The sequence below is a fragment of the Humulus lupulus genome, chromosome 4 (assembly GCF_963169125.1).
Source record: "Humulus lupulus chromosome 4, drHumLupu1.1, whole genome shotgun sequence".
In the NCBI taxonomy this organism is placed as follows: Eukaryota; Viridiplantae; Streptophyta; class Magnoliopsida; order Rosales; family Cannabaceae; genus Humulus; species Humulus lupulus.
In genome coordinates, this window is record NC_084796.1 from 120889666 (window position 1) to 120915372 (window position 25707).

The window sequence follows — 25707 nt, forward strand, 5'->3', positions numbered from 1 at the left end:
CAAACTTGCGTAAAAAGTCACGAAAAACCTGATGCATCAACGCTTGGAAGGTGGCTGGAGCGTTTGTCAACCCAAACGGCATGACAAGAAATTCGTAATGTCCCTCATGTGTACGAAAGGCCGTTTTCTTGATATCCCTTGCTGCCACCCGGATTTGATGGTATCCCGACTTCAAATCTAACTTCGAAAACACTTGTGCTCCATGGAGTTCATCCAACAGCTCATCAATGATGGGTATTGGGAACTTATCCGCCACCGTTTCTCTATTCAAAGCCCGATAATCAACGCAAAACTTCCAGCTACCATCCTTCTTTTTAACTAGAAGAACCGGGCTCGAAAAAGGGCTAGTACTTGGCCTAATAATCCTTGCTTGTAACATCTCCATAACCAACCTTTCTATCTCATCTTTTTGGGCTTGAGCGTACCGATATGGCCTCACCGACACCGGCTCCGTTCCCGCTTTAAGTACTATGGCATGTTCCCTTCCTCGGCTTGGAGGCAGCCCCTGTGGTGACCCAAAGACAGCGGCAAAACGCTGTAAAACAGCGGTAATTTGGGCGGGTTGAATACCATTATTCACGTCCTCTTCCTTAGATAACGCCCCAAAATGGACCCAAAATCCTTGTGCTTCTTTTTCAACTGAAAGTATCATCGCCTTCAACGAAATCGGTGACTTACATAGGCTTGGATCACCTTGCAAAGTTATCCACGTTCCCGCCATTTCAAACTTCATAATCATGGTTCTCCAATTAACTTGCATGTTGCCCAACGTCTCCAACCGCATAATACCCAATATCACATCAGCTCCCCCTAACTCGAGTGGCAGAAAATCTGTGATTACCCGCAACGCCCCTAGATCCAACTCCACTTGCGCACATATACCCTCCGTTCTTACTTTTCCACCCGTGCCCAACAATACTCCATAACAAGTGGTGGCTGTAATAGGAAGGCCCGCTGCTGAAACAACATCCATGGAGATGAAATTGTGGGTTGCCCCACTGTCGATGAGAACCGTAACTGGCCGCTGCCCTATATGCCCCGCCAACTTCATTGTGTGCGCCGATGATATACCTACCAGTGAATTAAGTGATAAGGTAGCTAAGGTTTCCTCAGTGACCACCATTTCTTCCGACTCCGGCGAGGGTGGAGGGGACTCCTCTGTAAGTTGAACATCTTCCTCATCTGATAATAGCAACACTTGCAATGCCCGCTGATCACATTCATGCCCTCTGAAATTTTTTTTGTCACACTTAAAACAGATGCCTCGGGCCCGTTTCTCCTGATATTCTGCTTCTGTGAGGCGGCGAAACGCCGGAGTCTTGTTCTGCTGACCGGCGCCATACGCCGGAGAAGCTGCGCGCGGCTGAGGATGCGAAGTTGTGGACGAGGGAGCTGTAAACGTGGTTTGCTGGGTGCGTGAAAGAACAGGGGCATTTCGAATCTGGGCCGACTGTCCATGAGCAGTCTTCTGTGAACTGGGCCGAAAAAATGGGCCTGAATAAAAGAGTTGCTGCCCTTCTTCTACTCTCTGGGCGGTGTCCATGATGTGGGCTAACCCAATAGGCTGAAGGACGTGAAGAGCAGCCTTGATCTCATCCTTGAGGCCACGCATGAAGCTTCCTTCCAGAATGTGTTCCGGGATGTCGGGGACCCGAGCGGCAAGCATTTCCCACCTGACCCGATACTCCTTCACTGTAGTGGTCTGGTTAATGGATAGCAATTCTTCAGATATGGAGCCAACTGGAGATTCCCGGAACCGCTGTAATATCAACCTCTTCAATGATGCCCAAGATGTAATCGGTTGGCGATGATGTTCCCACTGGAACCATGTCAAAGCATCCCCCTCCAGAGCCACAATAGCCGATTCTAACTGAAGCTGCTCAGTCATCCTCATCAACAAAAAATAGCGTTCCACTCTAGATATCCATCCATCGGGTTGCTCTCCCGAAAATAGGGGCAGGTCCATCCTCACCGGCCGAAAATCATGGCCTGTGTTGATTTCCCCAAACGAAGATACCCGCTGCATCGAAGGTGGCGGTGGCGCCGATCCCGTGGCTGGCGGAATACTTCTGGCCGCCGAAACTGGAGGAATCTGTTCAGCTGGGCTTTCCTCCAAACTCCGCTGAACGTGTTGGTCGGTACTCCCCGTTGCTGCAGCTGGCGTATGTTGCCCCTGGGTTCGCAATAAAGTCGCTAGATGAGTGACAAGATAATCCATCTTCTTCTCCATTACTGGCAACCTCTGCATCTCTTGTTTCAGCAGATCAAGTTCTTTAGGAAATTGCTGAAACTCAGATCTGGCTTCCTGTAATTCTCGGTAAACCTCCGACTGAATCTCCTCCATCTTCCCTTCTATCGATTCCAATTGCAAATCCTTCTTTGGTGCCATACGGATCGTAGTGCTCTGATACCACTATTGGTAGATAATTCCTGCAATCAAACAGTTCCAGCAAAAGAAACAACCCAGAATACAGTAGAAATGCACAGAATGGTCGAAATGTAATGAAATTGCATTAAGTCTCAATAGGACACTAGGAATTCGAGAGCCTAGCCTCTCCCAAGTTTCTGGTTACACAATCCACACCTTATACATGTCATGTTCTCTCCTTATATTCTAGTTCCCAGCTTGGAATCCTACACCTCCCCTCACCATAATTTCCCTCATATAACTAACTATTCGCTGCCCCTCATCCCAGCTTTGTTCCCATGTTTCCTAGCATAAACAAAAGTTATTGGTGGCCTATCATTTACCCAACTGACAACGAGGATGATTAGGAAGTTCTCGAGAACATACAGTACATGCAAGTTTGGGTTCCCGTTGAAATCAACCAGTTGGTCAACCGAAGAAGAAGAAGGTGGGAAGAAGGAAGACAAACTGCTATCCATTGAGTGGTGAAATCATTCGAAAAGAGCGCAAATGTAGCATGTGTGGTGGGCTTGGCCACAACAGGGCTATATAAAGCTAGGCTATAAACTATTTTTTCTCATTTGGACTTGTTGTATTAATAACCTATGTTGTTTTCCCTTCTTTTTTATTTGTTTTTTCTTAAAAGTTATGTTAAACTTGATGTAAACTCGATGAGCTCGATTGTAGCTCGACATTAACTCGATTGTAGCTCGATTTGAACTCGATAATATGTTTGTTAGCTTCTGAACTGACTTCAAATAACTTGATAATAATTCGATAATGATTCGATATAACTCGATAGTAGTTCGATAATGGTTCGATATGGCTCGATATTAGTTCGATAACAGCTGGATAATGGTTATGAAAATGATATTACTTGATTGAAGCTCGATATTAGTTCGATAATGTTTGATATGAACTTGATAATAGACATATGAAAGTTACAAAAAAATGTGAACAAAAAACTACACAATTAAAGACCTTGTATATATACAATCATCAACGTAATAAATTTTGACACCACAAGTCTATGGTCCACTTGTTCCTGAACACCTCCATATTTTCATCGCAGATAGTTTCCAATGAAAGGCCGACCATTAGATGCTCAATATGCTTGACAACATACACACCACAATTTCCGCTTTAAAAAATAAAGGTAAACATTAAGTGTACATTACTATAATTTTAGTTAGAAACAAATTTAGTATGAAGATGATGTTTGTTACCTTCTCTATGAGTGAGTGAGCTCGTGATTCTGTTTGCGACGCCATGTGAACTGATGCGGCCTCTTTCCTGCTGCAGGAATCTTCAACATCAAGCTATTGGTGAACAGTTTACTCTGCATTAATAGAGAAGGAAGCAAAAAACATCATGGATTCATAATTTCCTCCAGCTTTGCGTCACTAATCACCGAGTTGTATGAATCATAAACAATGAGGGTCCAACTAGAAATAGTAGCCTCAATGGAAAACCAATGTTGTTGTCTATAGTTTTGGCACCAATATACATCCTCAACTCCTCCCCAAGATGCCAGAAACTACTGCTCGATGCCGGTCAACATGGACATAACGTCCGAATCTCACCTATACTTTGTGTTGTCGACAATTTTCTTGTACTGATCATATCGGGCAGGTATCACTTGTGAGAAATACATGTTCATCACAACTGCATTCTGTCGATATATATTGAGAAAATACTTGTGACGCATTCGAAGCATTTGTTCTGCCGCATCAATATGCTACAAAGAGAATACGATATAAAAAGTTAGCAATCATTATAATTGGCTACTTTCGAGCTCACATCGAAATACTATTGAGTTCCATCGAGCTCACATCGAACTAATCTTAAACAGTAAACAACCACCCTATTTTAACACCCGTATCGAACTACTATCGAACTCCATCGAGCTAATCTCCAATAGTAAACAACCCTAATTTAACACCCATATCGAACTACTATCGAGTTCCATCTATCTCACACCAAGCTAATCTCCAACAGTAAACAACCCTATCTTAACACCCATATCGAACTACTATCGAGCTCACATCGAGCTAATCTCCAACAGTAAACAACAACCCTAATTTAACACCCATATCGAATTACTATCGAGCTCCATCAATCACACATCGAGTTAATCTCCAACAGTAAACAACAACCCTATTTTAATACCCATATTGAACTACTATCGAGCTCACATTGAGTTCATATCAATCCTGGAAACCCCCCCCCCATTAAGCTCCTATCGAGCTCATATCGAGTCAATAAAAACAGAACTTGTAAAATTGAAAACAAAACATAATTTCTAACACTATCGAGTCATTAGGTATAAATGGCTTACCCCATCATTAAGCCACGACTGGGGTGTCTTCCACGTCAGAAACCACGTTGGACCGTGATTCCCAGTCTTTACATCCCTCGGGGTCTTGTTGGGGATGTCTCCAAGCAGCCACTTGGAAATTGTGCTATACTGTTTGTGATCTGGCTTTTTGAGAGGATATTTTTTCCTCGTGGGATCGGTGTAGTCCTCAAACTAATCTGGCTTGCGTCTTTGGCGTCTAGTCCTTTGAAACTGAACCCCAACAACATCCTCAGGGTTGACAATAACGACTCCTGGAGTCCCAGCATCAGGTGTCACAATGATTGTAGGAGGCGTGGTTGGATCATCAACATAGTCCAGAGGAATATACAATGGCTCTGAGTCTGAATCTTCATTGAAGCCCCTCGGTTTCTCCTTAATAAACGTCAGGATGTGACTGACTATGTCCGGATCACTGACTGGTTCTTCAGAATGGTCTCCTGTCGACCCTCGACTCGGTCCAATCGCTCAATCAAGTCGCTGAGCTCAGGGGCTGGGGCTGGTGTTGGGGTTGGTGTTGGGACTGAGGCTGGGGCTGATGTTGGGGTTGAGGCTGGGGCAACAAGAGGGGTGGGACCTGCAACCTCCTCCTCCGGGGCAACATCATCAAATATCTTGGCTGCCTCGGCTGCTTGAGAAAATATTTTTGCGATTTTCTCAAAAGTCGCATCCTCCTTCTCATCAGCCTCCGAGGGATACTGGCCAAGCCCAGGATAAAGACGAAGATCTCCCTCTATCAACGACAAATAATAGTCTTTTTCTGCCGGTCGAGGCTTCAACATCGGAAGGACGATCAACTGCAAACAACATAAAACATTTGGTTAACTCAAATAATCATAAAAAATAAGCATATATATAAAAAATAATTGTTTAATGTCAATCAAATATAACTTACATTCTTCTTCGATAACATCGGTGAGATGACGGACTTGGTGAAATCCTTGTTCCTCCTATGCGACCAACTAAGCATCCTCGGGACCATGTTTCCCGAGCTCACAACAAACTCCGTCGCAAGCTGCTGAATAGCCTCATATGCCCAATACTGTAAGGCTGGGGCATAACCATACATACTGTACTTGGACTCTTGCTGCACCTTGGCATCCTTCTTGTTGTCATAGTTAGCCTTTTGTTTTACCATGTCCTTCTTACAAGACTGCAATAGCCTCCTATAAGAGTACTTCCCCCATGGATAGCTGAAGAAGTACTCTACGTCCTCAACAATTTTCAGAATATCTCGCGCTATGCGCAACTTGCCCTCTATGGCATTCATAACTCCCTCAACCAACAAACATAGACCAAGCTTGTACCCATCTTCTACAACAGTACAAGTCTTGAAAGCATGGTCCACCTGTGAGAGCTTTACTTTCTCAGCATCGTTGAAATACTCCTTTATCAACCGGTCGCTGAGATTACGCTCTTCCAACTCTTTTGGTGACGGGAAGGTACTAAAATTCAACCCTGTCACCAAAGCAAACTCTCCCATGCCGAATCTACAAGGCTTCGACCCCAAGAAAAAATGCATCTCATCTTCGTTGTTGCTGGCGATTTTACTCAAGAGCAATTGATCCACCAAGACTCCGGAGAAATTAAACTTCGAAGCCAAAAAGAACTGCTTGAAAGGGGATTCCTTAGCCCTTTCAAGCAGCCCGAGCTCCACAAACCTAGTCTTAATGTGATTTAAAGTACTACTACCCCGATATGTCACTCGACCAGGAAAGTGATTACTGAACGAAACAAGCAACTTAGGCATCTACAACAACATATGAAAAAAAATTGGTAAGAAAACAGAATGTTAAACAGAATCAAAAAAATTTCATGAAAACACTAAAATAAGTTGTCATCGAGCTCTATCGAGCTGCAACATACCCTATCAAGCAACTATCGAGCCTATCGAGCAATATCAACAACCTAAATCTATCGAAACTATCGAGTCAGTGTCGAGTCTATCGAGCTAAATAACATCTGTCTACATAAATAACCATCGAGCTACAGTCTAGTCTAATATCGAACCTATCGAGCCCTTGTAATCTAATACCACAGATCCATCGAGCTCCTATCGATCCACCATCGAATCGTTCAAACTGCCCTATCGAGCCTACTATTGAACCATAATCGAGCCTATCGAGCTAGTTTCATATATTGTTGTAGGTCAATCGAGCTTCTAATACCATAGATCCATCGAGCTCCTATCGATCCACCGTCGAACTGTTCAAACTACCATATCGAGTCTACTATCGAACCATAATCGAGCCTATCGAGCTAGTTTCATATATTGCCATAGATTAATTGAGCTTCTGTCGAACCTTTATCGAACCTATCGAGCCACTGATTCAAACCCAGAAAAAATTTCCTACAAAATCAATGAACCCATTCCACAAATTACAGATTCAACAACAATATAAAGCAAATATGGATTTGGGTTCAAGATTTTACCTTTGTTTTTGAAACTTTGAAGGAAATATGCACTGTGGGTCTCGGGTTCGACAGAGAAATGGGAGTTCGCCGTGGGTCTCGAGATCGACGGAGAAATGGGAGAAGGTGGGGGCTTGACAACTCGACGGAGATGCGGGCTCGGCAGAGATGGGGGCTCGACGGAGGTGGGAGTTCGACAGTTTTTTGGGGATTTTTGTGAGAATGAGAGAGAGAAACCGAGAGTGTATAGAGAGAGAAGACTGAGGTTGAATTTTTTGAGTGTGGAAAAATGAGAAGGATATTGTGGGTATATGGGAAAAGTTTAGCATCAATTTGAAAAAGTTAATAGTGCTAAGATTTTTTTGTAATTGTACATATTAGTATGTATAAAAAGTGAAATTTCCCTATATATATATAGATATTTATGTGTTCCCCAATCATTTGGATGTTTTCTCCTATGCAGAGTCTAAAAGATATAAAGCTGCTATTATCCGAATTGATAGCCCTGGTGGTGATGCTCTTGCTTCTGATTTGTAAGTGCTGGTGTAGATATTATCCTAATCTTTTTGTAATGAAAGAGGCAGCCAAACATGCAACTACTGAAGTCGTTGTTTGATTTTGCTTCACAGTTACTTGAATTATTTTTTGAAAGCTGCTGTTCCATATTTGATTTAATTCCTTAAAATCCTTTTTGAATTTACCATTTTCTCTCTTGAACGCTTAAAGTGAGAAATATTCTTGTGGTAACTAAAAAATAATAAAGAGAGAACTGTTGAAAAAGATAAGAATCAGTAATATAATATTACTGAATATTATGTATTTGTAGAATATTTTGTATATTTGCTAGGTATCTTTCTTTACGAAACCGAATAGTACGATTCCTTTTTTTTATATGATTTTCCAGATTCTTAGGTTTAGAGTTGACCTTGAATATTTGGTAATTAATAGCAAATTTGTACAGATTTGTATACAGCTTGTATCAGCCTATTTAAAGCCTTTATTTTCTCTATCAATAGAATCGTACAATTACACAAATTAGCATGGTATCAAATCCCCACTAAAAGAGCCACCGTAAGTCCTATTTTTTTCCCACTGTCGAAGCCTTTTTCCTCCCAGCCATGTCTGAAGGGTCATCTGAAACTAATCTAGTCCCTACAAGCCAACCTGCCACAAAGAACACCACTCACCAATCCAATACCAAATCCCATCCTGTTCAAATCACCACTATTCGCTTGAATAGGAATAATTTTTTATGTTGGTCGTAATCTATTTGGATGTATATCAGAGGGAGAGGAAAGATTGGATACCTGATAGGAGAAACGAAGGCACTGACACCGAAGGATCTGACTTATTCGATTTGGGATGCAAAAAACACAATGGTGATGACTTGGCTCGTGAATTCAATGGATGAGGATATCAGCTCTAACTACATGTGCTACTCCACGGCTATGGACCTCCGGAACAATGTGAATGAGATGTACTCTGACTTAGGAAATCAATCCCAAATCTATGAATTGACTTTGAAGCTTGGTGAGATTCGACAAGGGAAAGATTTAGTTACCAAGTGTTTTAATTTCTTGAAACATCTTTGGCAAGACTTGGATCTGTTTAATGACTGAATGAAAATTTACTGATGATGTTGAACACAACAAGAAAACCATGGTGGCATATCGTATTTATAAATTTCTTGTAGGGCATAATGTTGAATTTGATGAAGTTCAAGGGAGAATCATAGGTAGAACCCCTCTTAACCCAATTGGCGAGGTGTTTGTTGAGGTTCAAAGGGAAGAGAGGCGTCGTCATGTCATGCTTGGAAAGTATGGGACTAATTGAAAATTCCACCCTTGCTAGTGTTGAGGCCTCAACCAATAAAGTTGCTGCTTATCAGCGGAAAATTGAGGAGAAGCCACGATTGGTGCAACTTTTGCAATAAACCACGCCACACATGTGAGACCTATTGGAAGATTCACGACAAACCACCAAATTGGAAAAGCAGTAGACCTGGTGACCGGAACAACCACTTCATTCCCACTACAAATGAAGTCAAGACAAGTCCCTTCAACAAGGAGCAGATGGATCATCTTTTGAAGCTGCTGAATTCAATTCCTCATCTGGTATTCCTAGTGTTTCTCTAGCACAAATAGGTAGTGTCCCCAATTGTTTCTTCTAGCCATTTATATTTTACTCCATGGATCATTGATTCTGGTGCTTCTGATCATATGACTAGTTCATCCAATTTATTTTATACTTATTCACCATGTTTTGGTTCTAATATAATTAGAATTGCTGATGGTAGTTTTTCACCTATTACAGGAAAAGGTCTAATAAAATTAACTCAGAATATAGATCTTATATCTGCACTTCACGTTCCTCAATTATCATGCAATCTCTATTATGTAAGTTAATTAACTTTCTAATTGTTGTGTCACTTTCTATGATTTTTATTGTGAATTTCAAGACCAGAACTCAGGAAAGATGATTGGTAATGCTGTGATTGATGGCCTCTACTACTTTACTTTGATGACAACATCTTTAGCAATAAAATGGCTAAAGGCTTTAGTAGTGTTAGTTCTAATTTTGTTTATGAACAAATAATGCTTTGGCACTTAAGACTAGGACATCCTAGCTTTCTTTTCTTAAACACTTGTTTCTTTATTTAAAGGTTTTGGTTTTTCATGTTTATGTTGTGAAAGATGTTGTTTGTCTAAAAGTCATCGCAATATTTATCGTTTAAAACCATATGCTCCAACAAAACCATTTTGTTTAATTCATAGTGATGTTTGGGGACTATCTAGAGTTCCTACTTTATCTAGAAAAAAATAATTTGTGACCTTTATTAATGATTATACTCGTTTATGTTGGGTTTACTTGATGAATGAAAAATCTGATGTTGAAAAATTGTTTACAGATTTTTACGAAATGATTGAAACTCATTTTTTAAAAAAATCAGCATTCTTCACACTGATAATGGAACTGATTATTTTAATAAATTTTTGAGTAATTTTCTAAAAGAAAAAGGAATACAACATCAATCTACTTCTATTGTTGAGGGGCCTCAGCAAAATGGAATTGCCGAGAAAAATTAGGTATTTATTTGAAGTAGCACATGCTTTGATGTTCTTTATGCATGTCTCAAAGTATCTTTGTGGAGACGTTATTTTAACAGCTACTTATTTAATTAATAGATTGCCTGCCTGTGCTCTAAAATATAGCACACCAATAGAATGTTTTCAAAAGGAATTTCCTTTATCACGAATGTATTCAAATTTTCCTTTGTTTTTTTTTTTGGCTGCATTGTCTTTGTGCTTATTCCTAGTAATAATCAGTCCAAACTTGATCCTAGGGCTACCAATGTGTGCTTTTAATAAATGAGGATACAAATGCTATAATCCCCAAACAAGAAAATTTAATGTTAGTATGGATGTTATTAAAATAAATCCTATTTTCACAGAAATTCTCTTCAAGTGGAGAATAAAATGAAAGAGGAAGACAATTTTTGGCATCTATGGTCCAATCCCTTGCCTAATTTGATTGTTTCTTATCAAGAGCATTCTTCTGTTCTTCAAAGTCGAGAAAAAATTGTTACAATCAACATAGATAATATGGAAAATTCTAGGACTATAGTGCCAAGTATTATTGTATCTAAGACAAGGGAGAAGCTCTACAAACTAATCTTGAACTTCAGGTTTATACTCAGAGAATGCCTCGTCATTGAAGTCAGCCTACTCTTTGCAATGACCAATCTTAACCTTTGGGAACTAGACCTCCAAATATCATAGGTAATTCTAATCCTTCATGTTTTATTCCCGTGTCACCTCCTAGACAAGTGACATTTGATCTTGACATTCCTATAGCCATTAGATATCTCTCCTCCAACCATGAATCATTTACTTTAAAATCTCAAATTTGTTTGTCCTGAGAAATATTTAGGAAGCTCTCGAGGATCCGAATTGGAAATTAGCAGTGATGGAAGAAATGAATGCTCTTAGGAGAAGTGGTACTTGGGAGGTTGGTAACTGACCTAAAAAAAAGGATAGTAGGGTGTAAATGGGATTTTACAGTAAAATGCGAGCTGATGGTAGTATAGAAAGGTATAAGGCAAGATTAGTGGCTAAGGGGTTTACTCAAACGCATGGGATTGACTATCAAGAAACTTTTGCTCTAGTAGCTAAGGTAAACTCCATTAGAATCTTGTTATCTTTAGCTGTAAATTTCAGTTGGCAACTACTCCAATTAAATGTAGAAAATGCTTTCTTAATGGAAATTTAGAAGAAGTATTTTATGAATCTTTCACCAGGTTTCAAGGAAAAAATAGGTTCAAACAGTCTGTAGAATAAGGAAAGTTTCCTAGAGCTTGGTTCGAGAGATTTGGGAAAACTGTAAAGAGTTGTGGTTACAGTTAGAGCCAAGCTGACCATACCATGTTCTATAAACATTGGAGAGAAGGCAAGGTAGCTATTTTGATTGTCTATGTTGGTGACAATTCTGACAGGTGATGACAATGAAGAATTGAAAAAACTAAAAGAAAAAGTGGCAGCTGAGTTTGAAATCAAAGATTTGGGTACACTCAAATACTTTCTTGGAATGGAGTTTGCTAGGTCCAAATAAGGTATTTTTGTAAATCAACGTAAATATGTTATTTATTTGCCTAATGAGACAGGAATGACAGAATGTAAACCAGCCGATTCACCTATTGAACCCAACTTGAAACATTAGCCTTCTAAGGAAGAGGATGTCCTAAATAGAAGAGCACCAGAGACTAGTTGGAAGATTGATCTACTTGTCACATACTTGTTCAAATGTAGCATTTGCCGTGAGCATGGTATGTCAATTCACGCACTCTCTTGGATAAGTACACTTTGATGCTGTTTATAGAATTCTCAGATATCTAAAAGGATCACTTGGAAAAGGCGTACTATTCAACAATCATGGCTATTTTCAGGTGGAAGCTTACACAGATGCGGATTGGGCTGGGAGTTTAGCTGATAGACATTCAACTTCAGGCCAATGTACCTTTGTTGGAGGAACTCTAGTCACTTGGCATAGCAAGAAACAAAATTTATCAGCAAGAAGCCACTCAGAGGATGAGTTCAAATCAGTTGCATCTGGAGTGTGAAGTTTTGTGGATTAAAAGAATTCTAGAAGAGTTGAAAGTCTCTTATCCGTTGCCTATGAAAGTGTATTGTGACAATAAAGCTTCCATTTCAATTGTTCACAATCGAGTGCTCCATGACAGAACGAAGCACGTGGAAGTAGACAAACCTTTCATTAAGGAGAAACTTAAAGCTAGTCAAATATGCAAGCGTTACATTCCTACAACAGAACAGATAGCTGATATATTTACAAAGAGACTTTTTACAAAATAGTTTGACAAGCTAGCTATGAAGGACATTTTTAAACCAACTTGAGGGGAGTGTTGAAAAAGGAAAGAACCAGTAATATAATATTACTAAATATTATATATTTGTAGTATCTTAAATAGATTTTTGTGTACTTGGAACTTTTTGATTGATACCTGTTAAGACAAAAATATGAGCTGCTTAGTTTAGATACATATATGTAAGTATTGTTTTTTCTCATTTGACTGTTGTGTGCATAAGTCTGTCTTTCCTGTTGTGTTTACTGTTTATGATGTGCAGAATGTGGAGAGAGATCAGACTATTGGCTGCATCAAAACCTGTAGTTGCATCCATGTCTGATTTGGCTGCAAGTGGAGGATATTACATGGCAATGGCAGCAGATACCATTGTTGCAGAAAATCTAACCTTAACTGGATCAATTGGAGTTGTGACAGGTGAACGCCATTTTTGTTCCAAAATTAATTAATAGACAAAAAAGATATGTTGACTGATCTGTTGTCCCTGGAGAAAGTGAGGAATATCTGATCACTTCTTTTCCTCGTTTATTTATTGATTAAGAAATGATTAAATTTTTATACTAGTTTTCTTACTAATGAGATGGCAAATAAGTATCTATATTAAAGCTTTCCGGATACCTTAATTCTGTTCTTCTTTTCTTGTAGGGAAATTTAACCTTGGAAACCTTTATGAGAAAATTGGCTTCAACAAGGAGATCTTATCAAGGGGAAAATATGCTGAACTTCTTGCAGCTGAAAATCGACCTTTCAAGTAAGTTTCCCATATTGTGTATTTTAGAATATATAATATATTATCCAGTGTAAGTAAGCAATGATCAAGCTTTCTATATGTGTAAACAGAGAAAAAAAATTATTTATGAATTCATTGCATGAGATAAAATCGGTAGAATTCAAGAAAATTTGTAGTAGAGGGAAAGAAATAGACCTACTATTATCCTTAACGAAAGAGGTAACAAATTCCTAATTACACTAGAATACAAGTGGAAGGAAATACTTTTCTTTACTTATAATGAGCAATCCCTACTGGCACACTCAATCATTCATTGTTACATTGAAAATCTTGATAGGCCACCACTTACTTTTGTGTATGCTAGAAGGAAGGGAAAGAGTGGACTGGCTGCCAAGTCAGCTGAGGGCAGTATAGGGAATTAGTTTTTAATTATGGTTAAGTGAATTGTGTAGCCTACGGGCAAGTGCAGGGATTGCTTGGGTGTATCGGGCAGTAGGGAAATAAGAGAGGAAATGAGACATTAGGGGTATCGATGTATTGAGTAAGACTTTGTATTTGGAGAGACACAGGCTCTCAAATTCCTGTAGTTCAATGAAAAGCTGCCCAGAATTCTATCTGGTTTCTATCATTTGCAACTGTTATTGTTATTATTGACAGGTTGGGTCTATCAATTGGCATCAGAGCCCTTTTGGTCCTCCATGGCAAAGAAGCTAGAAGTAGTCGTCGAGGGGTTGGAAGGCAAGTTTTCAGCACTTCAACAGGAAGTTCAATCGGAAATAAGTGCGATGAAACTAGATTTGGGCTCGCTGAAAGACGATGTAGCTCGCTTACCTGCAATTGAGCAGGCTTTGCAGCTAATAGTGGCACAATTGCATCAGTCGGGGTCGAGAGACATTGGAGACTCGTTGGCGGTGAGCGCTGACCAGGCTCGCAGAGCTGTCGACGGCGATACGATGAGGGGTAGCCAACCCGCGGGCTCGCCAGAGGTTCGATCGACGCCAGTTCCGCCAACTTCGCAATTTCACCATACGACTGCCGATTCAGTGTTTGGCCGTGACTTCCGTCCTCCGAGGATGGAATTGCCATTATTTTCGGGGGAGAATCCAGAGGGATGGGTTTATAGGGCTGAGAGGTACTTTTTGCTATCCAGATTGATTGAAGCTCACATGCTGGAAACAGCCATAATCGGCTTAGAAGGAGATGCACTGACTTGGTTTCAATGGGAAAACCAAAGAAGGAGGATAACATCATGGGCGACTCTCAAAACCCTGCTTCTGGCGCGATTCCGAGCTCAACCCGTTGGGTCTCTGTCCGAGGAGTTCCTTTCGGTCCGGCAGGAGTCCACAGTCAAGGACTATCGGCTAAGATGGGAGGCCTTGGCTTCTCGGGTACCCGATACTCCAGAACACCTTCTAGAGGGTAGCTTTGTAAAAGGGCTGAAGGATGAAATTAGAGGAGCCATCCATATTCTGAAACCCTTGAGCCTGGCCCATGTCATGGATATGGCCCAGCGGATTGAAGAAGGCCACCAGCTACTGGGCAGCCCAAACCCGAACCATCGGCCTGCCACTCTCAAGCAACATCTCAGCCCCATTTTTCCAGCAAGATCATCCATCTCTGCCTGGACACCCAGACCGCTGCCGTCGTCGTACAGTGGAGCCTCATCGTCCTCGTTAACTCCGGCCCCTACTTCGGCGGCCACCAACACGGTTCTGGCAGCAAGAAACACGCAGGTCCGAAGGATATCCGAGGCTGAGTACCAAGATCGCAAAGCTCGGGGTGTTTGTTTTAAGTGTGAGAAGAAATGGCATCGTGGACATGAATGTGAATTGAAGACCCTGCAAATGATTCTGGTTTTAGATGAGGAAGAAAGCAGCACACCAGTTGAATCTCCTCCCCAGACGCCTGAACCGATTGAAGACACGGTCACCGATGAAACTTTGGCCACACTGTCATTGAACTCCTTGGTGGGTATCACTTCAGTTAACACAATGAAATTGGCAGGCCAAATTGGGCAACAGCGAGTTACGGTCCTTATTGACATTGGTGCAACGCATAACTTCATTTCGACGGACACAGTGAAGGCAGCGAACATTCCCATTACAGCAACATCATGTTATGGGGTGTTATTGGGCACGGGTGGAAAGGTCCGCACGGATGGGGTTTGTAGCTTGGTGCAGTTGGATTTAGGGTCTATTCGGGTGGTCACCGATTTCATACCACTAGAACTAGGCGGGGCTGATGTGATTCTTGGCATTAAGTGGCAGGAAACTTTGGGCAATATGCAAGTAAACTGGCGCACTATGCTTATGAAGTTTGAGGTGGGCGGTTCATGGGTTTCACTACAAGGAGACCCCAGTCTGTGCAAATCGCAAATCTCTCTCAAGGCAATGATATACACGGTACAACAGGAGGGTGAGGGCTTTTGGGTTGAGTTGGGTGCAATCACAACAGAAGACGGAACGACGAACAAACCAATTCCACCATCGGTAGGGAAGATTCTCGACAGTTTCAAGGATGTATTTGATATGCTGCAAGGGCTGCCACCACCCGCGCATGCGGGCATACCATCTCCCTACAAGAAGGGCAGGGCCCGATTAGTGTACGTCCCTACCGATATGCTCAAGCACAGAAAGACGAAATTGAAAGGTTGATGACGGAGATGTTGCAGGCGGGTATTGTGAGGCCGAGTACCAGCCCATTTTCCAGCCCGGTCTTGCTAGTCAAGAAAAAGGACGGGAGTTGGCGATTTTGTGTGGATTATAGAGCCCTTAATCGAGCTACAGTGGCAGATAAGTTTCCAATACCAGTCATCGATGAGCTATTGGATGAGCTCCATGGTGCAAAATTGTTTTCAAAGTTGGACCTAAAGTCCGGTTATCACCAAATTCGGGTGGCTGCCAAAGATGTGGAGAAGACAGCTTTTAGGACGCATGAGGGCCACTACGAGTTTCTTGTCATGCCATTTGGCCTTACAAACGCCTCCGCCACCTTTCAAGCATTGATGAATGAGGTATTTCGAGACTTTTTGAGGAAGTGTGTTCTTGTGTTCTTCGATGATATTTTAGTATACAGTGCCACTTTGGAGGACCATGAACGTCACTTGAACATGGTTTTGGAGAGATTACAGCAGCATTGATTGTACGCTAATCGCAAGAAATGCTTATTCGCGCAAAGACAGCTAGAATATTTGGGTCACATTGTCTCCGAAGACGGGGTTTCGGCAGACCCAAACAAGATTCGGGCCATGGTCGAGTGGCCTATTCCGAGGACCCTGCGGGAATTGAGGGGTTTTTTGGGTCTTACGGGGTATTACCGTAAGTTTGTGAGAGGGTACGGGCAGATTGCACGGCCACTAACCGACCAGCTAAGAAAAGATGCTTTTGGGTGGACAGACGAGGCTCAAATGACTTTTACTCATCTGAAGCACGCAATGTGTTCTGTGCCCGTTTTAGCGCTGCCTAACTTCTCTATTCCATTTATATTGGAGGCGGATGCTTCAGGCAGCGGTACTTATGCAAAATCAGAGACCTATAGCCTTCTACAGTCAAGTTTTATCTACTAGAGCCCGTACTAAATCGGTCTATGAGCGAGAATTGATGGCAATTGTGCTCGCTGTCCAGAAATGGCGTCCTTACTTATTGGGACGCAAATTTATGGTTCGAACGGACCAACGAAGTCTAAAATACTTGCTGGAACAAAGATTAGTTGCTTCCGAACATCAAAAGTGGCTAACTAAACTCTTGGGATATGATTTTGAGATCGTATACAAACCAGGTTTGGAAAATAAGGCCGCTGATGCTCTGTCCCGAATTCATCAAGAGGTGTCATTGGCTGTCATAACGGTACCAACATTGATTTCCATGCCCGATTTACAGGCTCATGTGCAGACCGATCCGGGTTTGGCTCCAATAATACAGGCTATCAGCCACGGGCAGGACACAGGCGGCTACTCAATGGTGCAAGGGTGTTTGAAATTCAAGGGACGCTTGGTCATTCCCTCATCCTCGCCCTTTATTCCCATTCTCTTATAGGAATACCACGGCAGCTGCATAGGAGGCCACTCGGGGGTCTTCAAGACCTTTTAGCGACTTGCAAGGGACTTATATTGGCCGGGTATGCGAAAAGATGTGCAGAAATATGTCGCGGAATGCGCTATCTGCCAGCAAAGTAAATATCTCGCCCAATCTCCAGCGGGTTTAATACAGCCACTGCCTATACCGGAGCAGGTTTGGGAGGACATTTCTATGGATTTTATCGAGGGGTTACCACTGTGCAATGGTTTCGATACAATATTTGTTGTGGTTGACAGATTGACCAAATACAGCCACTTTATACCACTACGTCATCCGTTCACAGCCACCACAATTGCTACTGTATTTGTGCGGGAAGTGGTGCGTTTACATGGGATACCGAGGTCCATAGTCTCGGATAGAGACAAAATTTTTCTCAGCCTGTTTTGGAAGGAGTTATTTCGCCTTCAAGGGACTCAACTCAAGCATAGTACATCTTACCACCCCCAGACCGATGGCCAAACGGAAGTGGTCAATAGATGCCTAGAAACTTATCTGCGATGTTTTGTTGGCACTAAACCCAAACAGTGGGTAACGTTGCTTCCGTGGGCAGAATTCTGGTACAACACATCGTACCATTCATCCGCAGGAATGACCCCTTTCCTAGCTCTATATCATCGAGAACCGCCCCCGGTGGTGAGATTTGAACACGGAAGCACTAAGGTTTCAGTGGTGGAGGAAAGATTGAAGAGTCGGGATGAAGTATTAGAGTTACTCAAACTGAACCTTCACAGAGCCCAACAAAAAATGAAGTCCCAAGCTGACCAAAAAAGAAGAAACATTCAGTATGAGGTTGGGGACTTGGTTTATGTGAAATTACGGCCATATAGGCAGTGATCGGTGGCTAAACGTCGCAATGAGAAGCTGGCACCCCGTTACTTTGGTCCTTTTCCAGTATTGGCACGAATTGGCTAGGCTGCGTACCGTCTTCAACTGCCTCCCGACTCCGCCATACACCCAGTTTTTCATGTCTCGCTCCTTCGACCTTCGTTGGGACCACGGCAGCAGGCATCCAACTTACCGCCAGAGGTGGCAGCAGATTGGGAATGGACTGTAACACCCGAGGCAGTCATGGATGTGCGCCCAGGCACACATAAGACACCCCCACAGGCCTTGATCAAATGGACCAACCTGCCGGCATTTGAAGCAACGTGGGAAGATTTTCCAGCTATACAACATCAATTTCCAGATTTTAACCTTGAGGACAAGGTTAGGCTTTGGGCAGGGGGTATTGATAGGCCACCACTTACTTTTGTGTATGCTAGAAGGAAGGGAAAGAGTGGACTGGCTGCCAAGTCAGCCGAGGGCAGTATAGGGAATTAGTTTTTAATTGTGGTTAAGTGAATTGTGTAGCCTACGGGCAAGTGCAGGGATTGCTTGGGTGTATCGGGCAGTAGGGAAATAAAAGAGAGGAAATGAGACATTAGGGGTATCGATGTATTGAGTAAGACTTTGTATTTGGAGAGACACAGGCTCTCAAATTCCTGTAGTTCAATGAAAAGCTGCCCATAATTCTATCTGGTTTCTTTCATTTGCAACTGTTATTGTTATTATTGACAGGTTGGGTTTATCAAATCTGTCCTCTGCCTGGAGGCTACTTATGTGGGGTGTAAACAAAGAAATGTCTAAGAGCCGAGTAATATTAATTTAATGGTATTGTTGTGGATGTTTGTTAAAGTGGTTAGGCAGTTTGGAGTGTATAAAAGAATTGTAATTAGTTGGAATAGTTAGTTTTAGACTCTTGGGAGAGTGGCTTTAGGGAAGCTCAAAAGTCCATGGCCGACTCCCTAGCCTAGATTGTACATAGAGTTGCAGTGGCTCCGGCAGGTGACGCGGCGGCAACGGTGAAGGAGGTGGTCGGAGGTGGAGCGACACTGGTGATAGGCTGCGAGGGCACTCGCGTTTGCGATCTGAGCACCCCAATCCATTTTTCGAAGTCTGCTTCGATGTAGTGAGGGGCGACGACAGCGGGCGGTGCGGTAGGTGAAGCTCCGATGATGGTGGAAACTAGGTGGAGGCGACTGGAGATGCCAGGGTTCAAGGGTTTAGACCCAGATTCTTGGATTTTTAGGGCTGAAAGGTATTTTGCTCTAAATAACCTTACATGTGATGAAAAATTAGAGGCAGGTGTGTTGTGTTTTGAAAGGGAAGCACTTTCTTGGTTCCATTGGCTACATCACAGAGGTGCGATTCGGACTTGGTCGGAGCTAAACTTTTGCAGCGATTTCAACCATTAAAAGAGGGGAATGTACAACGAAAGTTGTTTGCTCTTAAGCAAAGAGGATCGCTGGCTGAATATAGACGATACTTTGAGGTATGTACAACATCTTTGAACACCATTTCAAATGGGATTCTAGAAAATATGTTTGTTAATGGTTTCAAAGAAGAAATTAGAGGTGAATTACAATCATTTAATCCGGCGGGCTTGCTGAATATAATGGAAGTGGTGCAAAAGATCGAAGAAAAAAATGCAATTACTATGCTGAAAAAGGAAATGTCTTCCTCTTAAGACTTTCAAGAATTCGAGCCATGGTTCTTATGGGGATTCTACTTTGAGTAATATGTATACAAAAGTTGATCCATTGAAGGAAATCACTAACACAAGTCAAGCGGTGGTTGCAAAACCGAAGAAAGCTGGATATAAGAAGTTGACGACAGCTGAATACCAAGAAAAGAAAGATAAAGGGTCGTGTTTCAGGTGTAATGAGAAGTTCTACTAGGGTTATGAATGCAAAATGAAGGAGTTGAATGTACTGTGGAATTGTCCCTTAACTCCTTGGTGGGTTTATCTAACCCCAAAACAATTAAAGTGGGGGGAGTGATTTAGGATCAGCCGATAGTGGTGCTTGTGGATAGTGGGGCTGCTCACAATTTTATTTCTTTGGAGTTGGTGAAAAGGTTGGAACTTCTGATATGTGCAATGGGAGAATATGAAATTTCTATAGGGAATGGATTTAAGGTGAGGAATAGTGGTACTTGGAAAGGTGTACCCTTGAGAATCCAAGATATTGGACTTCAATAGGATTTCTTACCTTTGGAGTTGGGAAGTGCTGATGTCATTCTTGTAATTCAATGGTTGGAGACTTGAGGAAATGTCCAATTTAATTGGCAAAATTTCACAGCCAAATTGAAGATTGGGGGAGAAAAAATGTTCATGATAGGTGACCCAAAGCTACAAAAGTCCTTGGTCTCTTTAAAATCTATGGTAAAAACTATAAAGAACGAAGACCATGGGGTGTGACTGGAAGTTGGGTATGTGGAAGCTATGCTTGGGAATATTGAAGTGAAAAATGCAGCAGTTTTGGAGGAAATTTCAAAGGGGACGCAAGGGGTGTTGGCTGATTTTGAAGGGATTTTCAACATGCCTCAAGACATATCGCCTAGTAGGGGAAGAGAACATGCAATAGTGTTGAAAGAAGGGGCGGAACCCGTGAATATTAGACCCTATTGTTACCCACAATATCAAAAGAATGAAATCGAAAAGATGGTGAAGGAAATATTGGATGCTGTAATTATACAACCTAGTTGCATCCGCTATTCTAGTCTGATTCTTCTTGTTAAGAAGAAAGATGGTAGTTGGCGTTTTGTATTGATTATAGAGCCTTGAATCAAGTCACCATACTAAAATGTTTTCCTATTCCTAATATAGATGAGTTGTTAGATCAGTTACATGGGGCTCAAGTTTTCTCAAAGTTGGACTTGAAATTCGGATATCATCAAATAAGAGTGAGAAGGAAGGATGTGGCAAAAATAGCCTTTAGAACACATAAAGACCATTATGAGTTTCTAGTTATGCCATTTGGTCTAACTAATGCACCAGCCATTTTTCAATCACTTATGAATTCTATTTTCAAGGATTGGTTGAGGAAGTTTGTGTTGGTTTTCTTTGACGACATCTTGGTCTATAGTACAACGTTGGAAGAGCATGAGGAGCACTTGCGGAAAGTGTTGAAGGTACTTGAAGCTCAACAACTCTATGCCAACAAGATGAAGTGTCTTTTCAGTCAAAAACAAGTGGAGTACTTGGGGCATATTTTTTCTGAGAAGGGAGTAGAAGCGGATCCTCACAAGATTCAAGCTATGGTTGAATGGCCGAATAATGAGTTGGGAGGTTTCTTGGGGTTAACGAGCTATTATAGTAGGTTTGTGTTAGGATAGGGGATGTGTATTGTTTTAGCCAAGACAGCTGACTGAGTTGTATAGTTTAGGTGGCAAAAGGGAGGGGATTGAGATGGTTCTAGAATGTGTAGGAATACTCTAGTTGTGGAGAGTGTATAAATAGAAGAAAAGAGGATTGTAGTGGGTGTGGAATTATTTTATAATTGTGGGAATTCCTTGGAATTCATTGGGAGTGTAAACAATGGTGAAGAGAATAATTGTACTGTTTATTTCATTGAGAAAATAACATATTTATACACAAATTAGGGAAGTTTGTAGGAAATTAAGAGAATAAAGGAAACTGATTAGCCTAATTTCTAGCTAATTTTACAACTAATATACATATCTAACACTCCCTCTCAAGCTGGAGCATATATGTTAATCATACCCAGCTTACAAAAATAATCAACCCGCACCCCATTAAGAGGTTTTGTGAAGATGTCCCCTAGTTGCTCTTCAGTCTTCACATATCCTGTAGAAATTAAACCTTGCTGAATCTTCTCACGAATAAAATGACAATCAATTTCGATGTGCTTAGTCCGCTCATGAAACACAGGATTAGATGCAATATGAAGAGCAGCCTGGTTATCACACCACAACTTTGCTGGTACTGAAGTTTTGAGTCCTACTTCAGTCAATAGTTGATATATCCATATTATCTCACACACAGATTTTGCCATAGCTCTATATTCTGACTCTGCACTGGATCGTGACACAACATTCTGCTTCTTCCTCTTCCAAGAGACCAAATTTCCTCCAACAAAAATACAGTAACCTAAAGTGGATCTTCTATCTTCCTTGGAATCTGCTTCTAAGAAACACTCAATATGAGTGTGCCCATGATCTGTGTACACGATGCCTCGTCCTGGTGCTCCTTTCAAGTAGCACAAAATTTGCTCTAACGCTGCCCAATGATGAATTGTTGGAGATGACATAAACTGATTGACTACACTAACAGAGAATGCAATATCTGAGCGAGTCACAGTAAGATAATTCAACTTTCCAATCAACCTGCGATACTTTTCAGGGTCTTCAAATGGTTTCCTATCTCTTGTAAGGTGCACAACAGGATTCATTGGAGTACTACAAGGCTTTTCTCCTAACTTTCCTGTCTCAGTTAGCAAATCAAGTGCATACTTTCTTTGGGATAGAAAAATACCTTGTCTACTACGAGTGACTTCAACTCCCAAGAAACACCTCAGCACTCCCAAATCTTTCATGTGAAACTGAGTATGAATGAAAGATTTAAGAGATGAGATTCCTCTAGTATCATTTCCAGTAAGGGATATTTGCGGCATAAGTACCCAATGTTTGGGTTTTGTACGCGGCATAGACCCAATGTTTATTTTTAGTGGCAAAAGTACCCAAAGTTAGTAAAACTGTAATTCCGTCAGCCTCCTTCGTTAGGTTCCGTTTCGTGATGACTGGACCAACACGTGTCACTTTGTGATTGGTCCAACTCAATAATATTTTAAAAATAATTATGATTTGGACCAATAAAAACGTGACACGTGTTTGCCTAACGGAGGAGACTGACGGAGTTACAGTTTTACTGACTTTGGGTACTTTTGCCACTAAAAATAAACATCGGGTTTATGCCGCGTACAAAACCCAAACATTGGGTACTTATGCCGCAATTATCCCTTTCCAGTAATAACAATGTCATCTACATATACAACTTACATAATGATACCAGCAGTTGATCGCTTATAGAACATAGAATGGTCCGATTTAATCTTCAACATTCCAAATTTCTCAACAGCATGACTAAATTTACCAAATCAAGCACGAGGACTTTGTTTCAAACCATATAAAGATTTTCGAAGACGACAGACTCACCCTGACTCTCGCTGAGCAACAATATTAGGAGGTTCCATATGCACCTCCTCTTGAAGATCTCCATGAAAAAAAGTATTTTTGATATCTAACTGATGTAAAGGCCAATGGTGAGTAGCGGCCATAGAAATAAACAACCGAACAGGTGTCAACTTAGCAATCGGAGAAAAAATATCACAATAGTCCACTCTATAGGTTTGAGCATAATCCTTAGCAACAAGACGGGCCTTTAAGCGAGCAATTGAGCCATCTGGATTAACCTTAACAGTGAATACCCATTTGCACCCTATGGCTCGTTTTCCAGAAGGTAAATCAACAAAGTCCCAAGTACCATTTTCATCTAAAGCATTAATCTCTTTTACCATTGCATTATGCCAACCAGGATGAGATATGACTTCACGAACAGTTTTAGGAATCAAGATAGGATCAAGGGAAGCAATAAAAGAGCAAGAAGAAGATAACAAATGATTATAAGAAACAAAAGAAGAAATAGGATAAGTGCAATGACGTTTACCTTTTTGTAGTGCAATGGGAAGATCATTGCTCGAGTCCGGATCTGATGACGAAGAAGCAGGTGCATGACATGAAACAGGAGGTGGACGCCTGGAGTACACTTTAATAGAAGGCGGAGGCATGTCAGGAGCTGAAGCTGAGGCAGGTTGAGGATTAGGAGAGTTGTTGTGTGTTGTGTCTGTGATGGGTGGAGAAATAGGAGACTCATTAGAACATGTGTCAGGGTCAGAAGATGTGGTAGAATACACCAGCAAATCATCATTCTCCCCCTGACGAGGAATAGATGAAGATGAATAATAGGGTGTATTTTTCATGAAGGTAACATCAATGGAGACAAGATATTTATTAAGATCGGGACAGTAACACCGATATCCTTTTTGAAGACGAGAATAAACGAGAAAGACACTTTAATGATTTAGGATTTAATTTGGTGACATGTGGACGAACTTATCGAACAAAACAAACACTACCAAATATCCTAGGGTTAATAGGAAATAATGACTTACCAGGAAAAAGAACTTTATATGGGATCTCACCATTAAGAACAGAAGACGACATGCGATTAATAAGAAAACATGCGGTGGGAACGGCATCGGCCCATAAAGGTTTAGGAACATGCATTTGAAACAAGAGGGCTCGTGCAGTTTCAAGTAGATGCCGTTTTTACGTTTTGCTACACCATTTTGAGATGCAGTATCAACGCAAGAAGTTTCATGAAGCATGCCATTAGAGACCATATAAGACTGAAAAAGAGCAGATGTATATTCTTTGGCATTATCACTTCGCAAAGTACGAACAGAAACATTAAAATTGATTTTTGATCTCAACACAAAATGCACAAAATATAGAAAACAACTCAGAACGATTTTTCATTAAATATAACCAAGTTACACGAGAATAATCATCCACAAAAGTAACAAAATACCTGAATCTAGGTTTAGACAAAATAGGAGAAGGACCCCAAACATCAGAATGAACTAATTCAAAAGGAACACTAGCACGTTTATTGACTCGAGGACTCGAACTAAGACGATGATGTTTAGCAAACTGACACGACTCACAATCTAATGAAGACATCTTACTAAATTGGAGACAAAATTTCTTGAACAAAGGAAGGGATGGATGACCCAACTGACAATGAGTCTCAAAAGCGGAAGCGATACTCGAACAAGCAATAGAGGTTGGTGGCAGTGGATCAAGAACATACAGGCTGCCAGATTCATGTCCTTTACCAATAATCTTCTTCGTCATAAGACCCTGAAATAAACAATGATTGGGAAAGAATGAGATGCAACAATTTAGATTACGAGTGAGTTGGCTAACAGAAAGCAAATTAAAGGATAAATTAGTTAAGTGTAAGACTGATGACAAAGTAAGGAGAGGTGTAGGAGTAATGGTGCCAAATCCAAGAACAGAAGATGATGATCTATCAGCTAAGGTAACAGTAGAAGGGGACTATGAGATTGAAAAGTAGAAAAGAGATTGGAATCACCTGTCATGTGATTTGTGGCACCAGAATCAATGACCCATTTTGAGGATGTGGAAAGAAGACATGCATTAGAGTTACCTGAATCAGCAATAGCAGTGTTAGAAGGAGATGAAGACTTAAGTGATTCCTAGTACCGTGAGTACTTGGCAAATTCACCAGCAGAAATAACGACTGATTTGTCAGATGCATCACTGGTGCTTGCAACATTAGTGAACTATCTTTGCTGAATTTTAAATTGCAACTTTCTACACTCAAATTTGGTGTGACCAGGATTTTTACAATAGTTGCAAAAAATGCCTCCAGAATCTGATGTTCGATTGTCAGACCCTTGTGGATATCCCCCTTTCTGCCCACTT

General features: G+C 41.2%; 1 protein-coding gene and 1 long non-coding RNA gene across 10 annotated transcripts in view; both read left to right on the forward strand.

Annotated features, from left to right (window-relative positions):
- The window catches only part of LOC133830764 (serine protease SPPA, chloroplastic), a 77512-nt gene that overhangs the window by 25319 nt on the left and 26486 nt on the right, over positions 1-25707 (forward strand). For all 6 annotated transcript variants that reach the window (XM_062260831.1, XM_062260832.1, XM_062260827.1 and 3 more), the window contains 3 exons: positions 7639-7708; positions 12815-12969; positions 13198-13303. In XM_062260831.1, coding sequence (XP_062116815.1) covers positions 7639-7708; positions 12815-12969; positions 13198-13303 — 331 coding nt within the window. The remainder of the gene's footprint in view (positions 1-7638; positions 7709-12814; positions 12970-13197; positions 13304-25707) is intronic.
- LOC133830765 (uncharacterized) lies at positions 7715-12584 on the forward strand. Of its 4 annotated transcripts, none has more exons than XR_009892215.1 (3): positions 7715-11736; positions 11836-11997; positions 12118-12584. It is a non-coding gene; the product is annotated as an uncharacterized LOC133830765 (long non-coding RNA). The 4 variants fall into 4 exon arrangements; XR_009892214.1 differs by having other exon boundaries at positions 7715-11348; positions 11473-11997; XR_009892213.1 differs by having other exon boundaries at positions 7715-9319; positions 9489-11997.